Below are 21,402 nucleotides of genomic sequence, written 5' to 3' on the forward strand. Positions count from 1 at the left end.
TCATCTGCCAGTTGCTCTGACAATGATGGTGACTTTATCTGATGGTGAACCACTTATTTTCCATTTTTTTTTTCTGTAAGCTGCCTACTGTAGGTATAAAATTTATGACAACTTTAAACTTGAAAGACCATAATCAAACAGGGAAATAAAAGTTTTCAAAATAAAATGGAATTTGAAAACTTGGCACAAAATTCTGGCCTTGCTTAGAACACTACAACTGTCTATTGAAATCAGGCAGTTCTAAATGGAGATGGATATTGGAATAATGTTTCTATGAAACTCAAGTGATTTGTGTTTGGTTGATCAGGTATAGCAGGATAAAATTATTTGATGTGGTTTATTCAGGAAGCCTGGAGAAATGATTTAATGTATCCTGCTACCTCTACAATCTGTGAAATTGACTGTGGACTTCGTGTTCTTTCAGAAACCAGAGCTAGAAATGAGTCCTTGGCTGTGTAAGTATGCTACAGCCACTGTGCAGAAAAAGAGATGCAGATGTTCTTTCTGACTTAATTTGAAAGGCTATCCTGTGGTAGGTTGGTTTGTTTGTTTTTTAAAAACAAACCAAAATGCTCAAGTACATTCCCGGGAACAAAATTCTGTCATTTGTTGCCTTTATTAATAAGATGTGTACTCAGTTCAAAGCCTTTTGAGAGACATGAGATGTCTATCAGTTTTCTTCCCTGTTCCCTTACAGCTAGGCTTACAGTCTTAACTACTTGGCTGGTTTAGAGGGTTCTATATCTGAGAATCAAGAAGCAATCCACAGAAGAGTAAAGAAATAAGTGACCCAGAAAGGTAAATAAATGAGAGGGCTTTTAAAAAATTCATAGGTAGGCTGAGGCACAAAGCCTGACCATATGTTGTCTGATGTCACAATGCCAGCTCATGCCCAGCCTGAAATAGTCTCAGATCTGCACTTCTAGGCTGGGATTTAGCGATCTGTCTCTATTTGAAGAGGGATTTGAGAGCTCTGAGTGAAGAGCTCTGAGCTCTGTGTGTGTGCATGCACATGAGTGCTTGTTTCAGAAAATACATTGCTGAACACAGATTATTTTCTCCTTGTTCTGAACGAAACAGCTTTCTTATTTGAAAGAGACTTAGCCCAGGGATGTTCCAGCTGACTGCACAGAGAGAGGAAAGAAATATGAATGATATGTCCCTTGTGATCCTTGTTGTCAGTGGGTAGGCGCACAGACGCTGCAGCTGGTACTCAGATGACCCTTGCACCTAGATTTTTTTTTTTTTCTTTCCCCAGATGGATGCTTCATTATTATGGGAATTTAACATCAGATGATGAGTGCTGTAAATTGTCATATGTACAAAGCTGATGTGGATGTGTAGCTGAGATTTACAGGAGAGGCTGTGTGTGGCATGTGTGTAGATAGGTATTTTATTTGGTTTTTTAACCATAAGAATGGCAGCTAGTTGTCTTGTGTTTTCGAGGCAAAACCTAAGTCTCAAGGTATTTGTGTCATGTCTTGTGAAGATCTATGCCCTATGGAAGTCTCCTTGCACTGAGAGAACTAGTAAACAATAAATTAATTCACCAGTACAGAAAAGCTTTCTGCATTCTTGTTGATCAGGTCTCTAAGCTTGGTTTGGCTTTGCTAGTCAGGAGGAAGTCTGCTCTTTTGGGAAGGGACTTTAGCTGTGGTAGAATTGTGTGCTTCTGCTGAGTAGCTGAAGTGTAACGTGATAGAAGCAGTGCCCTGTGACGCACATGAAAATCTGTGTTTATGATGCTGTTCTGCATTGCAGATACTCAAAAGTGAAGTGAATCTGTTTGGCACTGTGAAAAGCTATTGCTGTAGGGAGAAAGCACAGTGTTAAATAAGATGATGACCACTGTGTTTAAGTTTGACTTGCTTCCTTGCTCCTAGTGGCTAGTCCACAGGATTCATTATAGCAATAGCTATAATGAATAATACTCTTCCATATGTTTGGAAGTTAAAACAAAGCCAGTGTATCTAAGCTTCCACCTACATACTTACCATGAGCCTTTTATCCACGCCCTGTGGATTGACAGAAATGTTCCCTACATCATTTGAGCTCTGGTACAAATTACCATTCAGCAAACACTTTCCTCATACCAACTCACAAAGTTATCAAGATGTCCTCTCCAGCAATGGGAAGTTTTTAAATATATGACTCAGGAATAATGTGGAGGAGACATGGCAAAACTGATCATGTTGGATCACACCGTGTGACAGAGAAGTGTGATTGTCTGACTGAAAGGCTCGTCCCATTTGGGCACTGGACTCTTTGTACAAGGCAGTATGGGTAAAAAATAGATGGACTGAGGGTATATAAAGTCTGGTTTAGGGCACTGATTTTTTTCTGAGTCATATAAAACGATTAATTTTGTTTCTAGGTTTTCATTTTTCCAGTTGTAAACTACAAGAAATCTTTTCTGGCAGGTGGTTGGAAATTAGAGTGGTATTTAAGAGGAAGCTGTTGATGATAGTTATTGTTAAAGTACCTGGGAGGTGATTTCAGGCTTTTTGTGGACTCCCTCAGAAGAAGCAAAGTTAACAGTTCATACCATGTTTGTGCTAAGATGCGAATGCTAGTATTGCTGTTTGCAGGGGATCCTGTAGCCACTTTCTGACTTACTTTAAATTCAAGTGAACTCTGACTTCAGCAGTTATTCTGGATTTAAACTAGTTCAGCAGATGAGAATCTGACCTATCGGGAACCCACCTTCTTCGTAATTTCTTTATCTGTGCATTAAGCTTCTGATGGAGAATGTGAAGGCTTTTCTTTTTTTTCTTGCTTCTTAAGTGTGTAACTGTAGTAGATGTTACAGTCAAAAGCCTGCTGACAGCTTAGCTAAAGATTGAAGAGGTGACGTGGAATACAGATGCCTCATTTTCTCCAGCTGAGTTTATTTACTCTGCGTAAAAACTTTTGTCATTAGTTTTGCCTTCTTAAAATGAGCTTTATGGCACTGTCTTCTATATTACTATGCTCATATAAAGCTGAAGCCAAGAGGTATGTGGTATATATTTTGAGCCAGGCCCTGTGTGTGCTTTCTCAAGATTCTTATCCATGAAAGAGGCTATGGCAGCTCTCTGCTAATTAAGAGCTGCTCTTAATTTGCTGCACCTTCCTCTCCTGAAAATAGATCCACTAGTCTCATTTATTTAATTTTAAAATTCTCTGCTGAGCAACTTGAATATTGTTTGGAAGTGCTGCCAGCGAACTAAAGTGGAAGTTCGGCAGGTCTAAACACTCCCCAGTGTGTTTGTGTGATGTAGAATTCTCTTGTGCTTAGCAAAAACCTTGTCAAGGTGTCAGAATGCTGACCCTCATTCACTAAAGTACATGAATTTTAATAAAAGGCTGTGTTGCAAAGATGGCTTATGAGTGTCTTAATGTCAAGATATCTATATTTTCCCGCCTCAATTTCAGAGGATGTCATTCTCTTTGCGCCCCCACCCCCCGCCCCACTCTCTAAGTTTAAACATCAATGGAAGGCACTTCTGTAAGGCTGTGATTTTCCATGTGATACACTCAATGCTGGTGTGTGGGCCTCATTTTGTGTCAGTAACAGTTCTGGACCTCGTATGCTGTATTCCATGTGCTAGCCAATGCTGTTTAGCTGTGTGGCTACTGCAGTGGCCAACCTTGCCAAGAACGCTTCATATATAATGCATTGCGTTTTGGAATGCAGAAGACAATCCCGAATACTCCTTGTCCCCGTCTACTGCCTCCATTCTCTTAATTCCTTTTTTGTGAGTTAAACTACTTTAAAATCAGAGTATCTGTGCAATAACTTTTTTATTTCTAATGCTGTCCACTATCTCAGCTCTTCTACAGCAGGATGTTTTCCAAAGTTTGGAAGGAACAGGGTAAGTGTGTATGTATAATATTGTACATATTCTATTTTAAATATATTTGGGAGAAATATCATGATACTCCTAGTTTTTGAGCACAGAATGCTGTGTGGAAAGCATATTGACTTAGTATGTAATACAGCTTTCCTTAAATACTTCTTAGTTTTTTAATGTCAGGAGAAGTCTATGTAGTCTCAAATACTTATAATGATGGTAGCTATCCTTTTTATAATTGTTGCTTGAAATAAAAAGTTACTGCTATGTATAGATATGAACTACATCCGTTACTGCGTTGTTAATCCTCTAATAACAGACTTTTAGTGAGAGGTAATAATATAATATGTGATAAACAGCTTACATGGATCAAATTTAAGTCTGTATTGGAGACATTTAGGCATGAAGAGAATGAGAGATGGAGATCTGTTCCCACTGGGTGTTCAATGGGAACAGGATACCTAGATTGTTTGAGCTGCATTGAAATCTTAAGCTTTAGTGAGTGGAAGAGTTGGAAGTAGAAAAGAGAAAAGAAAAATAGCCTCTGTTGATTTTCCTCCATGCTGCCTTTGTCCTTTTCAGTGGTCTCCTACCATGTGCTTAAAATAGCTGTTTTGAGGGTTTCAGCTGCGTTTCCAAATTCCACGTGAAGCTGGAATTTTAACTTTGAGCACCAGCTCATACTTAAAATTTTGTCTAAAAAGAGAACCAATATGATGATGATGATGATGATTCAAACATTTTAGATGAGGTAGTTTCTTTGATGCAAAAAATGTTACTGGGTTCTGTCTTTGGGAGTATGATCGCTTACTGTGCTTGATGGAATATTCTTTTGAATTGTCAACATCCATTGTTCAAGAATGCTTTGAAGGTCAGTGTGATGACTGCATTTTTTGAATTGCTGAGGCATGGATCATAGACTAATGAGAACAAAAAACGCACTTGGAATTAGCCAAATGTAGTTTGTATTCAAGCGAAGTCATAGAACAGACTTCAAGATACATTTTGCAGGAGACTAAAATGTTGATGAAGAGTGATTGCCCACTGTACCAAGAGAGTTTCACACAAGTATTTCCAAATTTTTATTATTTTGTAGTTAGCTTGCAAAAATGCTCTTCAAATCAAATTTTGTTCAGCTGGATTTCCTGAAGAAAAGTGGTGGAGAAACAGACTACTTCCTTTCTACAATGTCATTGGTCTATTAAGCAATCAAAGATAATGTTGTTTATTTATAGTATCTTATAGTCATCACATATAGGCTGTGGCCAGTACAAAAGCCTTACTGTACTAAACCCTTTGCAAGGTACAAGGGATGTCTTTTGCAACCTCGTTTTCATCACCTTTCGTTCTGAGTAGATGGGTAGAGACAGGCTGAAGAAGTCAGCGCAGAGTGGAATCATCTTACACAGAGCTGTAAACTGTATCAGTGGCTGAACTAGGGGAAAAAAATGTTTTTGTTCCAGTAGTCTGTCTACAATTAAATTTACTATCTAGAGAATGCAATGAGTATATAAACATGTTAAGTCAGTATCTTACTGCTGGTCGTTAGTTATTCTGGGATGTTTCAAAGAGCTCCAGCTGTGGTTGAGGCCTTGGGATATTTGATTTTTCCTTGGCCAGTACTGCTTCATATGCAAAACAGGTTCACTTAGTGTTACAACCTGGAAGTGCTGCGTTTTAATAAAGAAGCGAGGAGAAGAAACAGTTTAATTAATCAATCCATAGGGAACTGATCCCTGATTGTGTTCTTTCTGGCTATGTTTGGCATTTGATGTCAGCCCTTGGGATCTCCGATTGGACCGTTTGTCATCTGAGCAATTGGTTGTGCTTCTGTGCCTCCCTTGGTTATTGTCAAACGTAACGTGTCCTTCAGCAAGGGTGAAGGTGAGTCTTCCCTCGGGAAATGGACTTTGTGCTGGGTAATGCATGGTGTATCCCCTTCCTCCACTACCCAAACTGTTGTGATAGTCAAGCTCTCTCTCTCTAGGCACTTCTAAAGTTGGTTTGGTGGTTGCTACTCCCCTGTACCTCTTGCAGAAGTAATTGGAACTCCTGATGTTCAAGCATTTTTGGAAGAGTGGATGGAAGAGGGTATTATGGGAAACTCCTATTCAAGATGGTTGAGATTTCAGTTTTTCTGTTCTTTATGCTGGGAGCTGGGCATTGTAAATGGGCTTTCTCTTAAGTTAAAATATGTAAGGAAGAAAAAAAGAATCAAACAGTCCTGTGTTTTCATATTGGTGTCCATCATTTGCCTCACTGAAGCAAATGTGGAGGCTTTCTGAGTGGTGTGCTAGTCTTCACTCCCTTGCAAGTGTTTTGGTAACAACAGTGAAGCAGGAGGTTGGCTTTGATGTGATTGTACAGCAGCAAAGTGATGTTCTAACCTAACTGGTCAGTTATGTGTTTGTATGATCAGATCCCAGCCATTAGAACCTTGTGTCTCTTATTAATGAGACTTGAAGGAAAAGTGTAACCCAATTTTGAAAAGAGTGCAAGAAGGATGCCATTACGTTGTCCGTTCATCAGTTGGTATCTGTGCTTGTTCCAATAGATTTTTAAGTTGGAAGAAAAGAATTCTGGTAAAAGCCTTGTGCTGTTTTTTGTGCTTCTGGGGGAAAAAAAAAAAAAGGGCAGAAATGGTGGATAATTTTTAGTACCGGGTCTTAGAAAGATGGGGTGGAAGGTGGGACTGAGCTCTTCATTCTGAGAGAGAGTCCTTGTGAGGCAGAAGTGAAGATTCCTAAATTGATGTTATCAACCTGCCTTCCAATCTGGCAGCAAGTTTCAAAGTCTCCAAATTGTTTGAAGGAAAAGATGGTGTTTATGAGGACCTGTTACTGCATTACCTGAAGGATGACAGTACTGCATTTATATTCCATAACTTTCTAGTGAGAACTTAAACTCTTACAAGTTTGCTGGCCTGTATGTTACTATGTAGGGCATAGGTAGAAAATCTTCTATGGTATAATTATCTTGTTATTGGGTTCTTACATGTACTTTTGAAGTCTCTTGTTTTCTGGTGCTGCTGCCTGTAAACCATGTAACAGTGACCAGGCTGTTCTGTCAAGCTGATTAGCATCAGCAAATAACAAAGAAAAGGAGAGGAAAAAAAAGAAAAGTAATAATAGGGCATCTATGAGAGGTAAAGAAAGGAAGGGTAGATTTGGTGTTCTGTCACTTTTGTGCCTGTACTCTTTCATAGAGTCATAGAATATCTCAAATTGGAAGGGACCCAGAAAGATCGTAAAGTCCAACTCCTTGCAGGACTACCTACGCTAAACCTTATGACTAAGAGCATTGTCTAGACGCTTTGCGAACTCCGATGGGCTTGGTGCTGTGACCACTTCCCAGGGGGAGCCTGTTCCAGTGACTGACCACCCTCTCAGTGAAGACCCTTTTCCTGATGTCCAGTCTGAACTTCCCCTGATGCAGGTTCATTCCATTTCCTTGTGTCCTGTCACTGGTCACCAGAGAGGAGATCAACACCTCCCCCTTGCCTTGAGGAAGTTTTAGACTGTGATGAGGGCACCCCTCAGCCTTCTCTTCTCCAGGCTGAACAAGCCAAGTGACCTCAGCTGCTCCTCCTAAGTCTTGCCCTCAAGACCTTTCACCATCTCAGTTGCCGCCCTCTGTACGCACTCAAATAGTTTGATGTCCTTATACTGAGGTATCCAAAACTGCACACAATACTTGAGGTGAGGCCGCCGCACCAATGCAGTGTAGAGTGGAACAATCACCTCCCTTAGCCAGCTATGCTGTGCCTGATGCACCCCAGGACACGGTTGGCCCTTTTGGCTGCCAGGGCACACTGTTGACTCAGATTCAACTTGCCATCAACTCAAACGCCTAGATCTCATTCCGGAGGGCTGCTGTCCAGCCTCGTGTCCCCCAGTTTGTACATATAACCAGGACTGTCCTATCATAGGTAGAGATCTGGCACTTGCTCTTGTTAAATTTTGTATGGTTGGTGATTACTCATCTCTCTAGTCTATCCACATCTCTGTGTAAGGCCCCTCTACCCTCGAGGAAGTCCACAGCTCCTCCTAATTTAGTATCATCTCCGCTTTCTCCCAAACAGCCTTTAGGAATAATAGCGTTTAAATGTCAGGAAAATAAATGTGCACAAAAGCATAGATACTAGCAAAAGAGGCAGAGGGCGTTTCTACGCTCAGAAGCTCCATGGGTGATGAGGGAGTTTGTGTCTTCGGTAGAGGAAAGCGTATGTGTGGGCTAGAGTAATTGGCATTGTCAGTGGATTAAACATAGCACCAGAGAAAACACAAGAGTGTTTCTGTGCTGGAGGGAGGAGAACCTGTCCAGGAGAGAGACTCCAGCTTTCACCTCCTAGAAGTGAAGTAGCTTGATACCCTTATTCTGTCTCCAGCATTACATTTCCCGTAATGTTTCTTACCTATATTTCTCACCCATTCTCTGTTATTTATACAGAGTGCTTCATCAATGCTTGATGTTCTTGCAGGTGAAAGGACTTTCTGCACAGTGCAGCTGGAGTTGAGTACTATGTTTGTTTATGGGAGAATTTGGTAGCTATCCCAGACTCTATATCTACCCATGTGTAATTTGCACTTCAGAGTCAGCCTGAAGTAGGAGGCAGAGGGCACAGCAGTGGGCGCAATTAAAACATAACATTAGTGAGCTGCTTTTGTGTTCTGAAAAACAGCTGGGGTCAAACCCCAGTTCCTCAAACAAAGACATTTCTGGCTGACACCCTTGTAAACAGAGAATCAACCACCTGTGTTTGAGATGGAGCAGCTGTACATGTTTTGAGTGTTCATTCATCTGCCCTGGATAGCTATTTAATTTAGTGAAATCCACAGAAAAAAGGAGAAGTAATACTTTGCTGTTTTCTTTTGCCCAACTTTCCTTTGTTTTTTGCTTTCCGTGTGGCATGCAGTAAGTTAGGCAGACAGTTTTCAGTTCATAGCAGGACTAAGTTATGCTTCCATGTTGGAAACTTTAGGCTTGTTAGATTTTTTTCGCCTTGGAGCTAACAGATTTTCCTCAGGTAAATGATGATCACTAAAAATATTTTCTCTATGTATCAAATGTTCTACCAATGTGAACTTCCAGCTGTGTGTGAACAAGGTAAGGAGCTTTTCACAGTTTGACCAGACAAGGGGTGGAAGGAACAATGCAGGGTCATCCAATGTTTGATGGCACGGCACTGTTTGTGCAGTTGCACTGAAGAGCCGCTGTGAGGCTCAGATGGCCAAGACACTTCATGTTACTTACTCCTAGCTGGTGGATGGGAACAGCATGAAGTAGTAAGCATAAAACATCACTGAAAATCCCTGTCATTCTCAGATGGATTTTACAACCACTTGATGAGGGGGAAGGAAGAGACCAAAAAAACCCACTTCAAATTTGGTAAAGAAGCAGGAGGCGAGGACTGCAGCATCACCAACTGAAAAAGCTTTTACCCTTTCTGGTGAAATTATGTTCCCATCAGCTGAATACTAGAAGAACATGCATGAATCTGGTAGATCCATTGTATCCAAAATTTCTACCCAGATGGTATTTCAAGGAAAAAGATTAAAAGATTTAGTGAATTCAGTGATTAACTACATGAGATTATTTTTATGGTAGAACAAAGTTGTCATCATCAATATTCGGGCCTTAGAAGTAGAAAACAGTTGAAATTCCTGAGATTGAAAGTGAATGCGTTTTATTAGGCTTAACGTTTTGGGCCTTTTAGCTACACTAGATTTTTATACTCTTTAAATACAACTTAATTTGTTAATTAAGAAGCTAAAAGCTTCAATCTAAAACAATCATGAGTCCACGACTGTGATTTTAAAGAAAAAATAAAATATAAACCATCACAAAACTTTAATTTAGACCATTTGAAGCACTACTATCTTGTTAATTTGTGACAGCGCCCATCTAACCCAATGAAGGTTAACAAAATTTTGTGAGTTAACAGTAAGCAAAATAGGAGCAATTACCACAAAAATAACTGTATATAACTGACACAGATGCAATGCTTATAATTACTTGAATGGTAGTTTTTAAATACTAGTTCCATATGCACAGTGTTTGGAGAGCTTCTCTGTAATGCCAGCTGTTTGTTTGTTTTCACATTGCTGTTCTGTGAGCAAACATTGATGTAGCCAGGAAACAAAATTGTCCAATAGCTAAATAATAGTGAAGGACTTCAGTGAATTTGTGGCTTTCTGGGCGAAGTATCAGAAAGTGTCCAGAATCACAATGCCAGTTTTGCCAATTAGGGCATAGATGGCACAATCTGTTCATTCCTCAAGACTCTGTGGCACGTGGACCCTGTGGGTGGGCTGATGTGAATGGCAGAGGCTGGGGACCCAGGTGAGCTGTGTAAGTGGTAGAATTTGGCATGCAGTTAAGGGCTCTGCCAAAAAGAGAGGCCTCTGTCTTGGGAGTGAGTTCTCACTTTACAAAGCCTCTATGAAGTACAATTGTTCTGGCTATATGCATAATACACATACACAATATTCTGTAGTATTTTTGATATTTTAACCCCTGAGGTCTACGTGGCTTTTGTTGTGTATTGTGCCATTGCAGTTTGCTGGAGTGGGTCAGAGTAGGGGCTACCTTCTGATGTTATTTGTCCCTCTTTGCAGAGACTTGCTCTTAAATTCTTTAGTGTCTGCTTTTTCTGCATATTGAGGCTCACTTTATCATTTCATGGCATGCCCCCACTCCCCCAATTTCCTTCTGAAACTTCAGTGAACTCCTCATAGGCATAGAAGTATGCTTGGCTGAATACAGTCCTCATAGCTGATCAGCTTCTTAGATGCAGATAACATTAATGCAGTGTCCAGCTCCTTGCTGTGGTATCCCTGCTGAAGCTCTTGAAGGTAAACCAGTTTCAATATAAATGAATGAGAGTTCAAGGCAAGTGGGAAGTAAGGAGAGGAGCAATAACAGAAAGAAGGATAAATTGAGTTCTTCTAAGGAAACGAGGAGTACTTTGTATCCCTTTGTCTTTCATAAAGAAATTGTAGGATGAAGTAACTTTTTGTAAGGATAAACTGCATCTGGTGCTTTTACTTGCCAAAGGAGGAGAATAGCAAGAGAAGATTCCAGTGCTGTGTTGAGAAACTGTCTTGCTGACTTAGGTGTACTACTGCATGATTTTGGCTTTATTGCCTGGCTGTTTTTTGGGTTGCCAACATTTACAGAGTGGCCTACACGTTTATCCTTGTTAGTCTGCTTTGAAACAACTGGGAACAGTGCACATGGAAGACCTGCGGGCTCACCCAGTTCAGAGTGCCAGCAGATGACAAGGTGAGACAGAGTGTTCAGAGGTGGTTAATGCTTGTGGGAGCAGTTGGTACTGATGAACATCATGGCTATCCACCAGACCACAAGTGTTTGAATGGGGATGTTCTGTAGTGTCATGCAGTTGCACTAGGTTAGTTTCTCGTGCTTGTCCGTAAGGGTCTTCTTTCCTATTATTTAGTCTGGGGAAAGAGGCATGGCAGAACCGAAGTTTGGAAAGCACATGTGTATTATAAAGGAGTTTCATGCCTGCATAGTTAATAAGCTGTCTAAGTAGAAGGAGCAAAGTTGGTGAGGAACATAACTGTTTTCTTTAGACTGGGAGAGGAAAAGGGGTCCTAAAACTGATGGGAAGGCTGGGGGTTGATTCACAGTCTCCCCTCTGAATGGGCATAGGGCTAGGGTCTGGAGTGCACTAGGCACTGGTGCCCAGGACTAAATACCCCTGTATTCCAGACCACATCTGGTGTTTTCTGTCCAACTCAGAAAGCCAGTAGAAATGAGAAAGAAGATTAGAGGTCAGACTCTCTTTCATCTTTCTGCTAAATAGTAAGGCTGTCCGGAATGCCTGGCTTGGTAAATGATGTAACAGCAAAAATTATAAGAAAATGCAAGAACTAAATGGTCAAACAATTTTGGAGCCTTGTTTCTCTGCAAAAGACTGTTCTCTAGCATCCTCTTGATACAACTGTTCAGTGCTAGAGCCAGTACCGGAGCAGATACTCACCGCAAAGCTGGCTGTCTAAAATACTGCTGGATGAGGCAGGTCTTTCAGGAGTCACACTGAACAAAGAAGGCCAAAAGAGCTGCCTCCTTTGTGTTGACATCGAGGAACTCAATGGCCCGGTCTTACCTTCCCTCATTTCCCTTCCTGGTAACAGTTAATGCAGAAGGAGCTCATCCCCCAGTGAAGGAGCTGCCCCTGAGCTTGCTGTTCAGCTGCCCTGTTGCTGACTTGACACGGGAGGTGAGGGATGTCCTTGGAGCAGCTCAGTCCATCTGCAGTGGCTGCAGCAGGGTGCCACTGCGCTGCCTTCAGTCAGCCCATCGGGGTGTGCCAGAGCCACCCCATGGCTCATTCCCTCCCTCCTTACAGAACTTCAAATAATTCAGCCTTTGTGAGAGAAAGGGACAAGAACCTGAGCAAAATGCTGTTTAAGTGGTTGATTTTCTTGCCTCAGGGAGCAGCTGGGATTGCATCAAGTCTGGTAGGGGCTTTACTGGATCCAGCTTCCCTGATAAATCTGACAAATGACCTTTATGAGTGTTTGTTTCTAAAAGGTAGGGTTTGGGAGAGGAGATAAGATGTGGTGATGATGATGAAGTGTTTTAAAAGCCTTTATACAGATGCACCTTTCCCATACAGATCCACTTTCCTCCTCCCCAGTACCAAGTTCTCTCTAAATGAGAGAGGTACGTATGAGAGAATGTGAAAGAACATAAATTTTTAGATGCCCACTGCAAGGCCTGGTTGCCAACAAACTCACATTTCTTTCATTGTTTGAAAATGTGGACCATTTGGCCATGTTCTGGCCAAATTCTTCTCTGTTTACTCCCCTAATAGAGCCCTTCTCTCTACAAAAGATAGTAAGAGAGGGCAGAATTTGGCCCATTCTCTGAATCTGCCTTAACAAGTAAAGAACTGTGATTATTCGTTTTACTTTTTTTCTCCTGTGCGCTCACCCTAGGTATAAAGACCATTCTGGGCTGTATACAGCCAAGCTGAAATGCTTTTGGGAAATTTATTCAGAAAGGACTAATGCACCCTTCTTGCTAAACAGCTGTTAAATTGAAGGGAAGTGTTTTCCTACAGCTTTTAGGCCTGTTTGGGGTTTTGTTTCTTTTAAGATAAGAGAATATCGATGTCTTGTGTTTTGTGCTTTCAGCTTTTCCCACCCCACTTCCCTGCATGGAATCTCAATAAGAGGCATTCTCTGGGCTGTGGGCTTGGTGCCATTCCATTATGCCTCTGTGTCCCTGGATGAAAACTTTAAAACTTTGTGCAGCATGGGTGGCTTTGATAAAAGGGGGAAGAAACATGCTTGAAAAGCCTTAAAGAGGTCTGTGTGTCCATTCTTCCCTCTGCTCTGCCTTTTTGAATGTTCTGAAGTAAAAGTAAAAAAAAAAAAAGATAATATTATTTTTTTCCAAGAGGGGCAAAGAATTCTGACTAATTCTGTTACTTATTATTAAACACTCAAAGTGATTTATTATAAACTTTGGTTTTAAGTGACTGCTCAAGGTAAGAGCAGAAATTCAGGCAGTCCTCTCTTCTCCACTGTTTTCCTGCAAACAATATAGGAAGCATGTAGGTATGCGGTAGGGCATATCAGTAAGCAAGAAGCTTTCCTGGAGAGTCCTGCATATGCTAACGCATTATATATTCCTATTAGGGATCATGATGAGTGTTTATTTCTCTCCTAATTATTAGTTCTCACCCTGTCTTTTTTTCTCTTGTTTGTCATTGCAATTTATTCTGTCCTCCTTTTTCCTCCTACAGAAGAGATGGTGGAAGGAAAAAGTGCCATTCTCATAGGCATGAGCCAGTGGAACTCAAATGACCTTGTTGAGCAAATAGAAACAATTGGGAAGCTGGAAGAAAATCAAGGTAATGTTTAGCTTGCCTTAAATACTAATTTAAAGTTAACAAGAAAATCTGAGTACTGAAGCAATTAGTTGTCAGATAGTATGTAAATACTCAACAGAAATATCATTTACAGCATCCCATTTACATAACATAGAAGTAGTATTTTAGTGCTGGGAAATGAATTGCAATGATCTCCTTCAGGAGGAAACTTCTTCTCTGACAGGCCAGGTAATACAAATTTATTGACTTCAGTTGGAGGTCAATGTTGGAGCCAGCTCAACAACTATGAGACAGATTACAAGACAACAACTTGTGTTTTGCATGTTTCCTGAGAAATTTAATGAAATACACAAGGGCAAGTGTAGAGTCTTGCATCTGGGAAAGAACAACCCTATGTACCAGTACAGGCTGGGGACTCACCTGCTGGAGAGTAGCGTAAGGGAAAGGGACCTGGGGGTCCTGGTGGGCAGCAGGATGACCGGAGCCAGCAAGGTGCCCTCGTGGCCAAGAAGGCCGATGACATCCTGGGGTGTATTGGAAGGGCTGTGGTCAGTAGGTCGAGAGAGGTTCTCCTCCTGCTCTCCTCTGCCCTGGTGAGACCCCTTCTGGAATAGTGTGTCCAGTTCTGGGCCCCTCAGTTCAAGAAGGACTGGGAACTGCTGGGAAGAGCCCAGTGCAGAGCCACAAAGGTGATTAAGGGGGTGGAACATCTCCCTTATGATGAAAGGCTGAGGGGGCTGGGTCTGTTTAGCTTGGAGAAGAGGAGACTGAGGGGTGACCTCATTAACGTTTATAAATACGTAAAGGGTGAGCGTCAGGAGGATGGAGCCGGGCTCTTCTCGGTGATGGCCAGTGATAGGACAAGGGGCAATGGGTGCAAGCTGGAGCACAGGAGGTTCCACATTAACATAAGGAAAAACTTTTTCACTGTGAGGGTGACAGAGCACTGGAACAGGCTGCCCAGAGAGGCTGTGGAGTCTCCTTCTCTGGAGACATTCAAAACCTGCCTGGACACGTTCCTGTGTGATCTAGTCTAGGTGGTCCTGCTCTGGTAGGGGGGTTGGACTAGATGATCTTTCAAGGTCTCTTCCAATGCCTAACGTTCTGTGATTCTGTGACTGTGGTGTATATTACTGCACATAAGACAAGAACTTTGGCTCCTTATTGATGAAACACTTGTGATCCTGACAGACATTGTTTGTAATTAGTTGCAGTAAAAGGAAAATGGATCACAACTGAATAGTGGTTACTCTATTAATAATTAGATGCTTGCTTTCTAACTGTAGAGTCAGTGCTTGGCATACCTCACAAAATACTATTTTTTTTGTGCTAGCAAGAATGTAGTGACTGCTCTGTTGCCTTTTAAAATAGTCTAACTGAAAAGTTGATGAAAATTAGAAAGACTAATACTTACCTCTTGTGACAACCAATTTTGCATGTTTGTGTTTTTAAGCAGTTCCAGTTTAAGTGCAGTGGTTTTAATCACCTATTACCATCTATTCAATTTGTTTTACCTATTACCTTCTGTTTGATTCTTGTTCAGGTGCTTGAAGCTCCTCTGCCTTAAGGTTGGTCCAACTTAAGTGAAATTAATGTGCCTACACTTGGTGCAGAGTAGATTTATGTCCTAGGCAGGAGTTTGGTAGTCAAGACTTCTTCGTTCTTTGCTTTCATATCTTCTGACACTCTGGTCTTCCATGCAGCTCGTACTGAAACATATTGAGACATATGCTTTATTGAGTTACTTACTATAGATCACGTTTGAAAAGATGGTGTTTTTTAACCTTTCTTCAACCCCAACTATGAGGATATGTTTGTGTAAACTTGTAACTTGCATTGATTCTTTGGGATATGCAGTGCTATTTAAGACCAAGGTGTCCTGGTAGCACAGAAGAACAATTGGAGCTGATTCTGGGGACTGGAATTTAGGAATATGAATTCATTGTGAACTAAGCATCTCCTTATGATAAGATGGTCATATTATTGATGATTCTAGTGCAAGGTTACACCTGAGAGGATAGCAGTCTCCTTTCAAGTAGGTCGTATCTTTTGAATGATTTGGAGGGCCTTTTTCATTTCAATCACTCTTTTGCACATACAGAATTCATAAGATCTTGGTATCTAGGATGACTGCCATCTCATGAAAAGACCATGGAGAACTAGAAGATTGTAGTCACACAATGTTTTGTTGATGAGTGTGTGAAGTGGTTGTCTGGCACCCTGAAGAGAGAAACCAAGCAGGCTGTTATCCAGAGTACTCAAACAAGAGCTTCCAGGACTGAAATGGAGTAGCATGCCATATGAAAGGAAGCTCTACAGGGTCAGCTGGTCCATTACAAGAGACAAAAACTTCCAAAGGGATGGGTGATAATAACCTCCATTGCCCTCAGCTGGTTGAAGGGGATTTGGTTTTGGCTCCTGGATTCTGAGATAACCATTATAAATTCTTAGGGGATATTTACAAATTTCACTGTTCTCTTCATTCGTCGTTCCACCCTTTGCTATGGAAAGTACATTTATATCTTAAAGACAATTTTTTTTTTTTGTGCCACTAAGCCGCTCTATCACTCCCCCTTCTCAGTGGAACAGGGGGAGAAAATACAATGAAACCTCGTGGGCTGAGGTAGGGGCCTGGAGGTTACTTTGCAATTACCATCACAGGCAAAACAGACTCAACTTGGAGAAATTAATTTAATCTATTGGCAAGAGTAGACTAGTGAGAAATACTGAGAAAAACAATGCTAAAAGCACCTTCCCTGCATTCTTCCCTTCTTGCCAGACTCAACTTCATTCCCAACTCTTCTACCTCCTCCACGCTCCCTGACGGATGCTAAGGGTTGGGGAGTGGGGGTTGCAATCAGCTATTAACGCTTTGTCTCTGTGGCTCCTTTCTCCTCATGCTGTTGTCCTGCTTCAGCCTGGGGTCCCTCCCATGGGATACAGTCCTTCATAAACTTTTTCAATGTGGGTCCTTCCCACAGGCTGCAGTTCTTCAGGAACTGCATGTGGGTTCTTTCCATTGGGTGCAGTCGATCGGGAAAGGACTGCTCCAGTATGGATCCATCATGAACCACAGGTCCTGCCAGGAAACCTGCTCCAGTGTGGACTCCTCTCCATGGGCCGCAGTTTCTGCCAGGAGCCTGCTCCGGCGTGGGCTGTCCATGAGTTGCAGCTTCCTTCAAGGCACATTAACCTGCTCTGGCATGAGGTCCTCCATGGGCTGCAGGTGGGTATCTGCTTCACCCTGGTCCTCCATTGGATGCAGGAGACTCTCTGCTCTGGAGTATGGAGCACCTCCTCCTCCTTCTGCACTGACTTTGGTGTCTGCAGGGCTGTTTCCCTCACATTTTCTCCCTCTTCTCTCTCGCAGCTGTTGCACAGTGCTTTTTACCCCCTCTGAAATATGTTATCTCAGAGGCACTACCAGCTGACGGGCTCAGCTTTGGGCAGTGGTGGGTCCGTCTTGGAGCCGGCTGGAGCTGTCTCTGTTGGACATGGGGACAGCTCCTTTTGTTTTCTCACAGAAGCCACCCCTGTAGCCCCCTGCTACCAAGACCTCGCTACATGAACCCAATAGAATTACTTAACTTTCCTGTAAAATGGTTTAAATTCCAGTTCTGTCAGATTTGTAGCAGAGGCTTGAACTTGGGCTTCTTTTAGAAGGGTGTCTGTTGGCTGTTTTGCAGTGAGTTTGTCTCTTCAGAAGTCTTCCTGAGGAAAAAAAGTCACATTTCTATGGATGGTTTTCGTTTTAATACATTTGCATTTTCCAAAATATAAACATTAAAAAAACCAAAAAAAGGCAAAAAAAAGAAATCACAAATACACGCACACACAAAAAAGTGAGACAGGCAAAACAGCAATGAACCTTGACTGTTTCTTTGTTTTGAAGCTTAATTTGTACAACAAGCTTAAGGCAGTCATCTTTAATTCCCTAAACACAGCATCCTTAAATTGGTGGGATTGGAATTGTCAGTATGCTTCTCATGCCTGAAGCCAAGAAGATATTCTATAATCTGCTGCATACCCTGGGCTTGCAACCATATTTCTGCACTATACAGATCTTAAAAAAAAAAAAAATAAAATAAAATAAAAAAAAATCTGGCATTAGTGGTATTTTTGTAGAATATAAAGTAAAGCAAGCAAGCAAATGTAAATGTAATTTCTGTAATACAGTTTGCCACAAAGGATGACTATTGATTTAATACAGCCTAATTAAATTTTAAGAGCCATTAGTCAATTTTGTCAGCAATATGCCACCATTTTACTCTGCAAATCCAGCTAATTGAATTAAAATGCTTCAAATGAGGATGAATTGTCTGGTAGCCAATTGACAAAATGCAATTTAATTTTTAGTTGTTTAAAACATAACTGACATCTCAAAGGTTCTCCAACATTTACGCAGTGGTCAAAACAATATAACAGAAAAATCTCTATACCCTCATGACTTTTCTTTCAGTATAGTGATTTTTATGTTGTACTAGTGTGTCTCTCTCTTCTCTGAAGGCTGCCTTGCCTAATTTTGTCCACAGTGAATGTTCTGTGTAAACAAACTGCTCTCTTCCTTCCTCCCAGTAGCATGTGATCTCCCCCCACTTGTCATGTCCTCCTAGAGTCACATAATTAATTAAAGGGTGTTTGTACATATCTGACTGTAATGTTTACGCTGCTATTAAATTTATTGCAATAGCATCTGCCACTGCCTAATAATGTGAAGAATGGCAAACAGAAAATTTGGCTTAGTGAACAGTGGAAGGGAAGGATGGAAACTAGAATAGTCAACAGCATTCCAAAACACGTCAGATGGCTCATATAAAGAACAGATTTACTTCTAGGAGCGAGTTTTAGAGAGAAGCAGTGAAGTGGATTTCTGCAAATCATCCATGGTAGCAGTTTACACTAGGGCAGGTTACCAGTGTTCTGCAGCTGCTGTCATTTAATTTTGCGATGCTTGTGTTTTAGAATGCAGCTCAACAAATGCATGCAAAGTGGAGGAAGCTTAAACTAGCCATCAAGATATTTTTTTAGCTCAGAGCTGAGTTCTGCTGTGGAGAGTTTTGCTTTCCTTGCAGTCCCTCCACAGATGCCCTTTTCCTTTTTCAACTGTATCAAGATCCTGTCCACATGCTGAAATCAGCATGTGTTCTTGCATCAGTTTCATTGGGCCTAGATTTCCCCTGGCTGCCATTCCAGTCCAGAGGGTCATACCATCTGTAGGTATATTACCTCCTTTCCTCTCCCCCTGCTTTCCCAAGTTTGATGTAATTGTGCTTGCACCAGTGTCACATTTGCCATGGCATTCAAAAAAGATAATTAACAAACCTGATTTTTCTATTCAGAAGTTAAATGTCACAGTATTCTTGCGGGGGTGAAAGCCATGTTCAAAAGTGGAGCATGAACATTGTTCCAGTGGTATGGTTATGTTGTTAAGTGAATTCAGATGATTAGAACAGAGAAAGTCATGTGTACTGTAAAGCCTATTGGCACTCCAGTAGCTAATGTTGCAAGACTGGGTGTGTGGGGAAGAAGGCAAAGAAGGATGCCTCTGCTATCTCACTGGTGCTGGGGCACAGAACTCTGTTCTGCTGTGCTGTCCGCTGATGCTGATCCCATTAGCAATGTAACCTCAGGGGAGAGCAAAACAAGAGAAAAGAATTGTACAAAATGCCCTCTGACGTACGCAAAGATATGTATATGTCTAATGACTATGTACCACAGCATGACACTAAAGGAACTTTGTGAATCTTGTTTTTACCTGCAGCTGCTTTCTCTGGCGAACAGATATGTTTATTTCTACTGGTGTTACCAATCCTTTGTGGGAAAGTAAGGTGGATTCTATTCTAGTTTCAACACTGCCCAGAAAACTGCTCACTAATTTTTTTTATTTGTAGCATTGCAATAGCTGGTAGCATGCAACTAGAGTAACTGCAGATCATCTTTTAATTCAGGCCAGAGACGTGGCATCTTTTTGTAGATTCTGTGGAAAAATTACTGTGTGGTAAAAATACCTGGACCTGTCTGACCAGCGTAGTTAACTCTCCTTTAAAGCATAGAGTTCCTACTGCCTTAATATCTCTAGCAAGATTTCTCTTGATCAAGTTGTTTGAATTTGGTGAGACTTCTCGTAACTGTCTTCATGAATTTGTTTCTAAATATAGGACTAACATCTCAGCCCTTTAGTAGTCTAGTTTTCAAGGACCACAGTTACACAGATGAGGTAGAATGCCCTCAGGTGGTTAATCAGGCATGACATTTTCCCATCAGATGGGTTTTTTCCTCAAGTTTTTACCATCATATCAGAGTAAATGTCTTCAGAATGGTAATTTTAAATATGCCAGGTCTGCATTTCAGTCTAGATTCATGTTCTTTGAACCTCCTGAGGGATAACTATGTAAAGAAAAACATGGGATTTAAAGGGCCTTTAGACTTGCATTGTAGTCTATGCTGTGGCATGTGTCCTGAAGCTGGAGAACATTTCACTCATGCGGAAGAGGTAAACGAGAACAGAACCTAAGTCCAGGAGACTGGCTGAAAGATGTTGTGTACGCTTTTCGTCGCAAATCCAAAACATAGCACCACACAATCTACTATGAAGAAATTTAACTCTATCCCCACAAAACCCACTGCAATTTAAAAAACCATGAGAAATATTTGTCCTCCCCTCTATCACATTTCCTTGCTGCACTTGCTCTTTAACAGCATGTGCTGTGCCTGCAGAGTGATCGTCATTCACCGTATCCTGCACAAGACAGTGGCACAAATATGATGGGAGCTTTTTACAGAAAAAGAACAAGAAAACATGCATCAAAACATGGGGCAGATCTGGACTTTATTGACTTCTATATACTATTTAGCATCTGAAAACAAGTGTTTCCTTTCTGATGTTTTTGTTTTGCCTTCATGCTTTTGTTTATTTTTTTCTCTGACCTCATTCTTGTTTTTCTCTTTGAACAGTGAAAAATGTGGGACATGAAAAGCAACGCATACCAAAGGACCTAAATCTATATGTTAAAAACTTATATTCAAAGTTTAAATTTCTTAATAAATATTTTTAAAAAGTAATTGTCTGTTTTTTAAACCTACCAAATAAAAATTCATTTAAATTCTGTAGTGAGGGTGGCTTCACTTCAGGTGGCTGTTTTTTGAGATGGAGAATTTCTGTCTGTACAGCCGTTTAAAGCTGTCATAGGAACGAGTTTTCCTCATGAAATTCGTTGTTTTTCAGTCATGTTGTAATTCATAGAATTGTGTATACAAGCACTTCAGAAGGCTTGTCTGCTCTTGAGGTGGAGGCCTGGTTTTTCCTTTCAGCGCGCTCATTTCTGAGAGCTTCACAGGTTCTTCCCAAGGCAATGCCTGATGGCTGCTTTGCCTCAACAGTTACTCTGCCTGTGAGCTATAATAATACTTCTTTCATAATAAGCTGAAAGCAGGTAACAGTTACGATCCAAGCTCTTTGGCAGAACAACAGTCTGTGAATTACCCTGGTGAGGAACTGAAAATGAAAGAGATTGTATGTGAATTTTGGAAAGTGGTTAATTCAAATAATTTTCATTCCTCAAAAGTCACGCACAGAGGTGCTCTCTTTACTTGCAGTTTTAGCACAAAGAATGGAGAAAAGTAGATTTCTGTGGTCTATATTGAAGACCCTGTAATTTTTTCTTTTCTTTTTACTCCCTTTAAAAGCCCAGTTGTCAAGTGTGA

At 41.1% G+C, this 21,402-nt stretch overlaps 1 protein-coding gene across 1 annotated transcript in view; it reads left to right on the forward strand.

The window, feature by feature from the left end:
- Positions 1-21,402, forward strand: part of PITPNM3 (PITPNM family member 3) — a 106,659-nt gene that overhangs the window by 24,091 nt on the left and 61,166 nt on the right. Inside the window, exon 4 of the mRNA XM_086475081.1 lies at positions 13,612-13,719. Coding sequence (XP_086331207.1) covers positions 13,612-13,719 — 108 coding nt within the window. The remainder of the gene's footprint in view (positions 1-13,611; positions 13,720-21,402) is intronic.

The sequence above is a fragment of the Leptosomus discolor genome, chromosome 18, assembly GCF_034619465.1.
Source record: "Leptosomus discolor isolate bLepDis1 chromosome 18, bLepDis1.hap2, whole genome shotgun sequence".
Classification (NCBI taxonomy): Eukaryota; Metazoa; Chordata; class Aves; order Leptosomiformes; family Leptosomidae; genus Leptosomus; species Leptosomus discolor.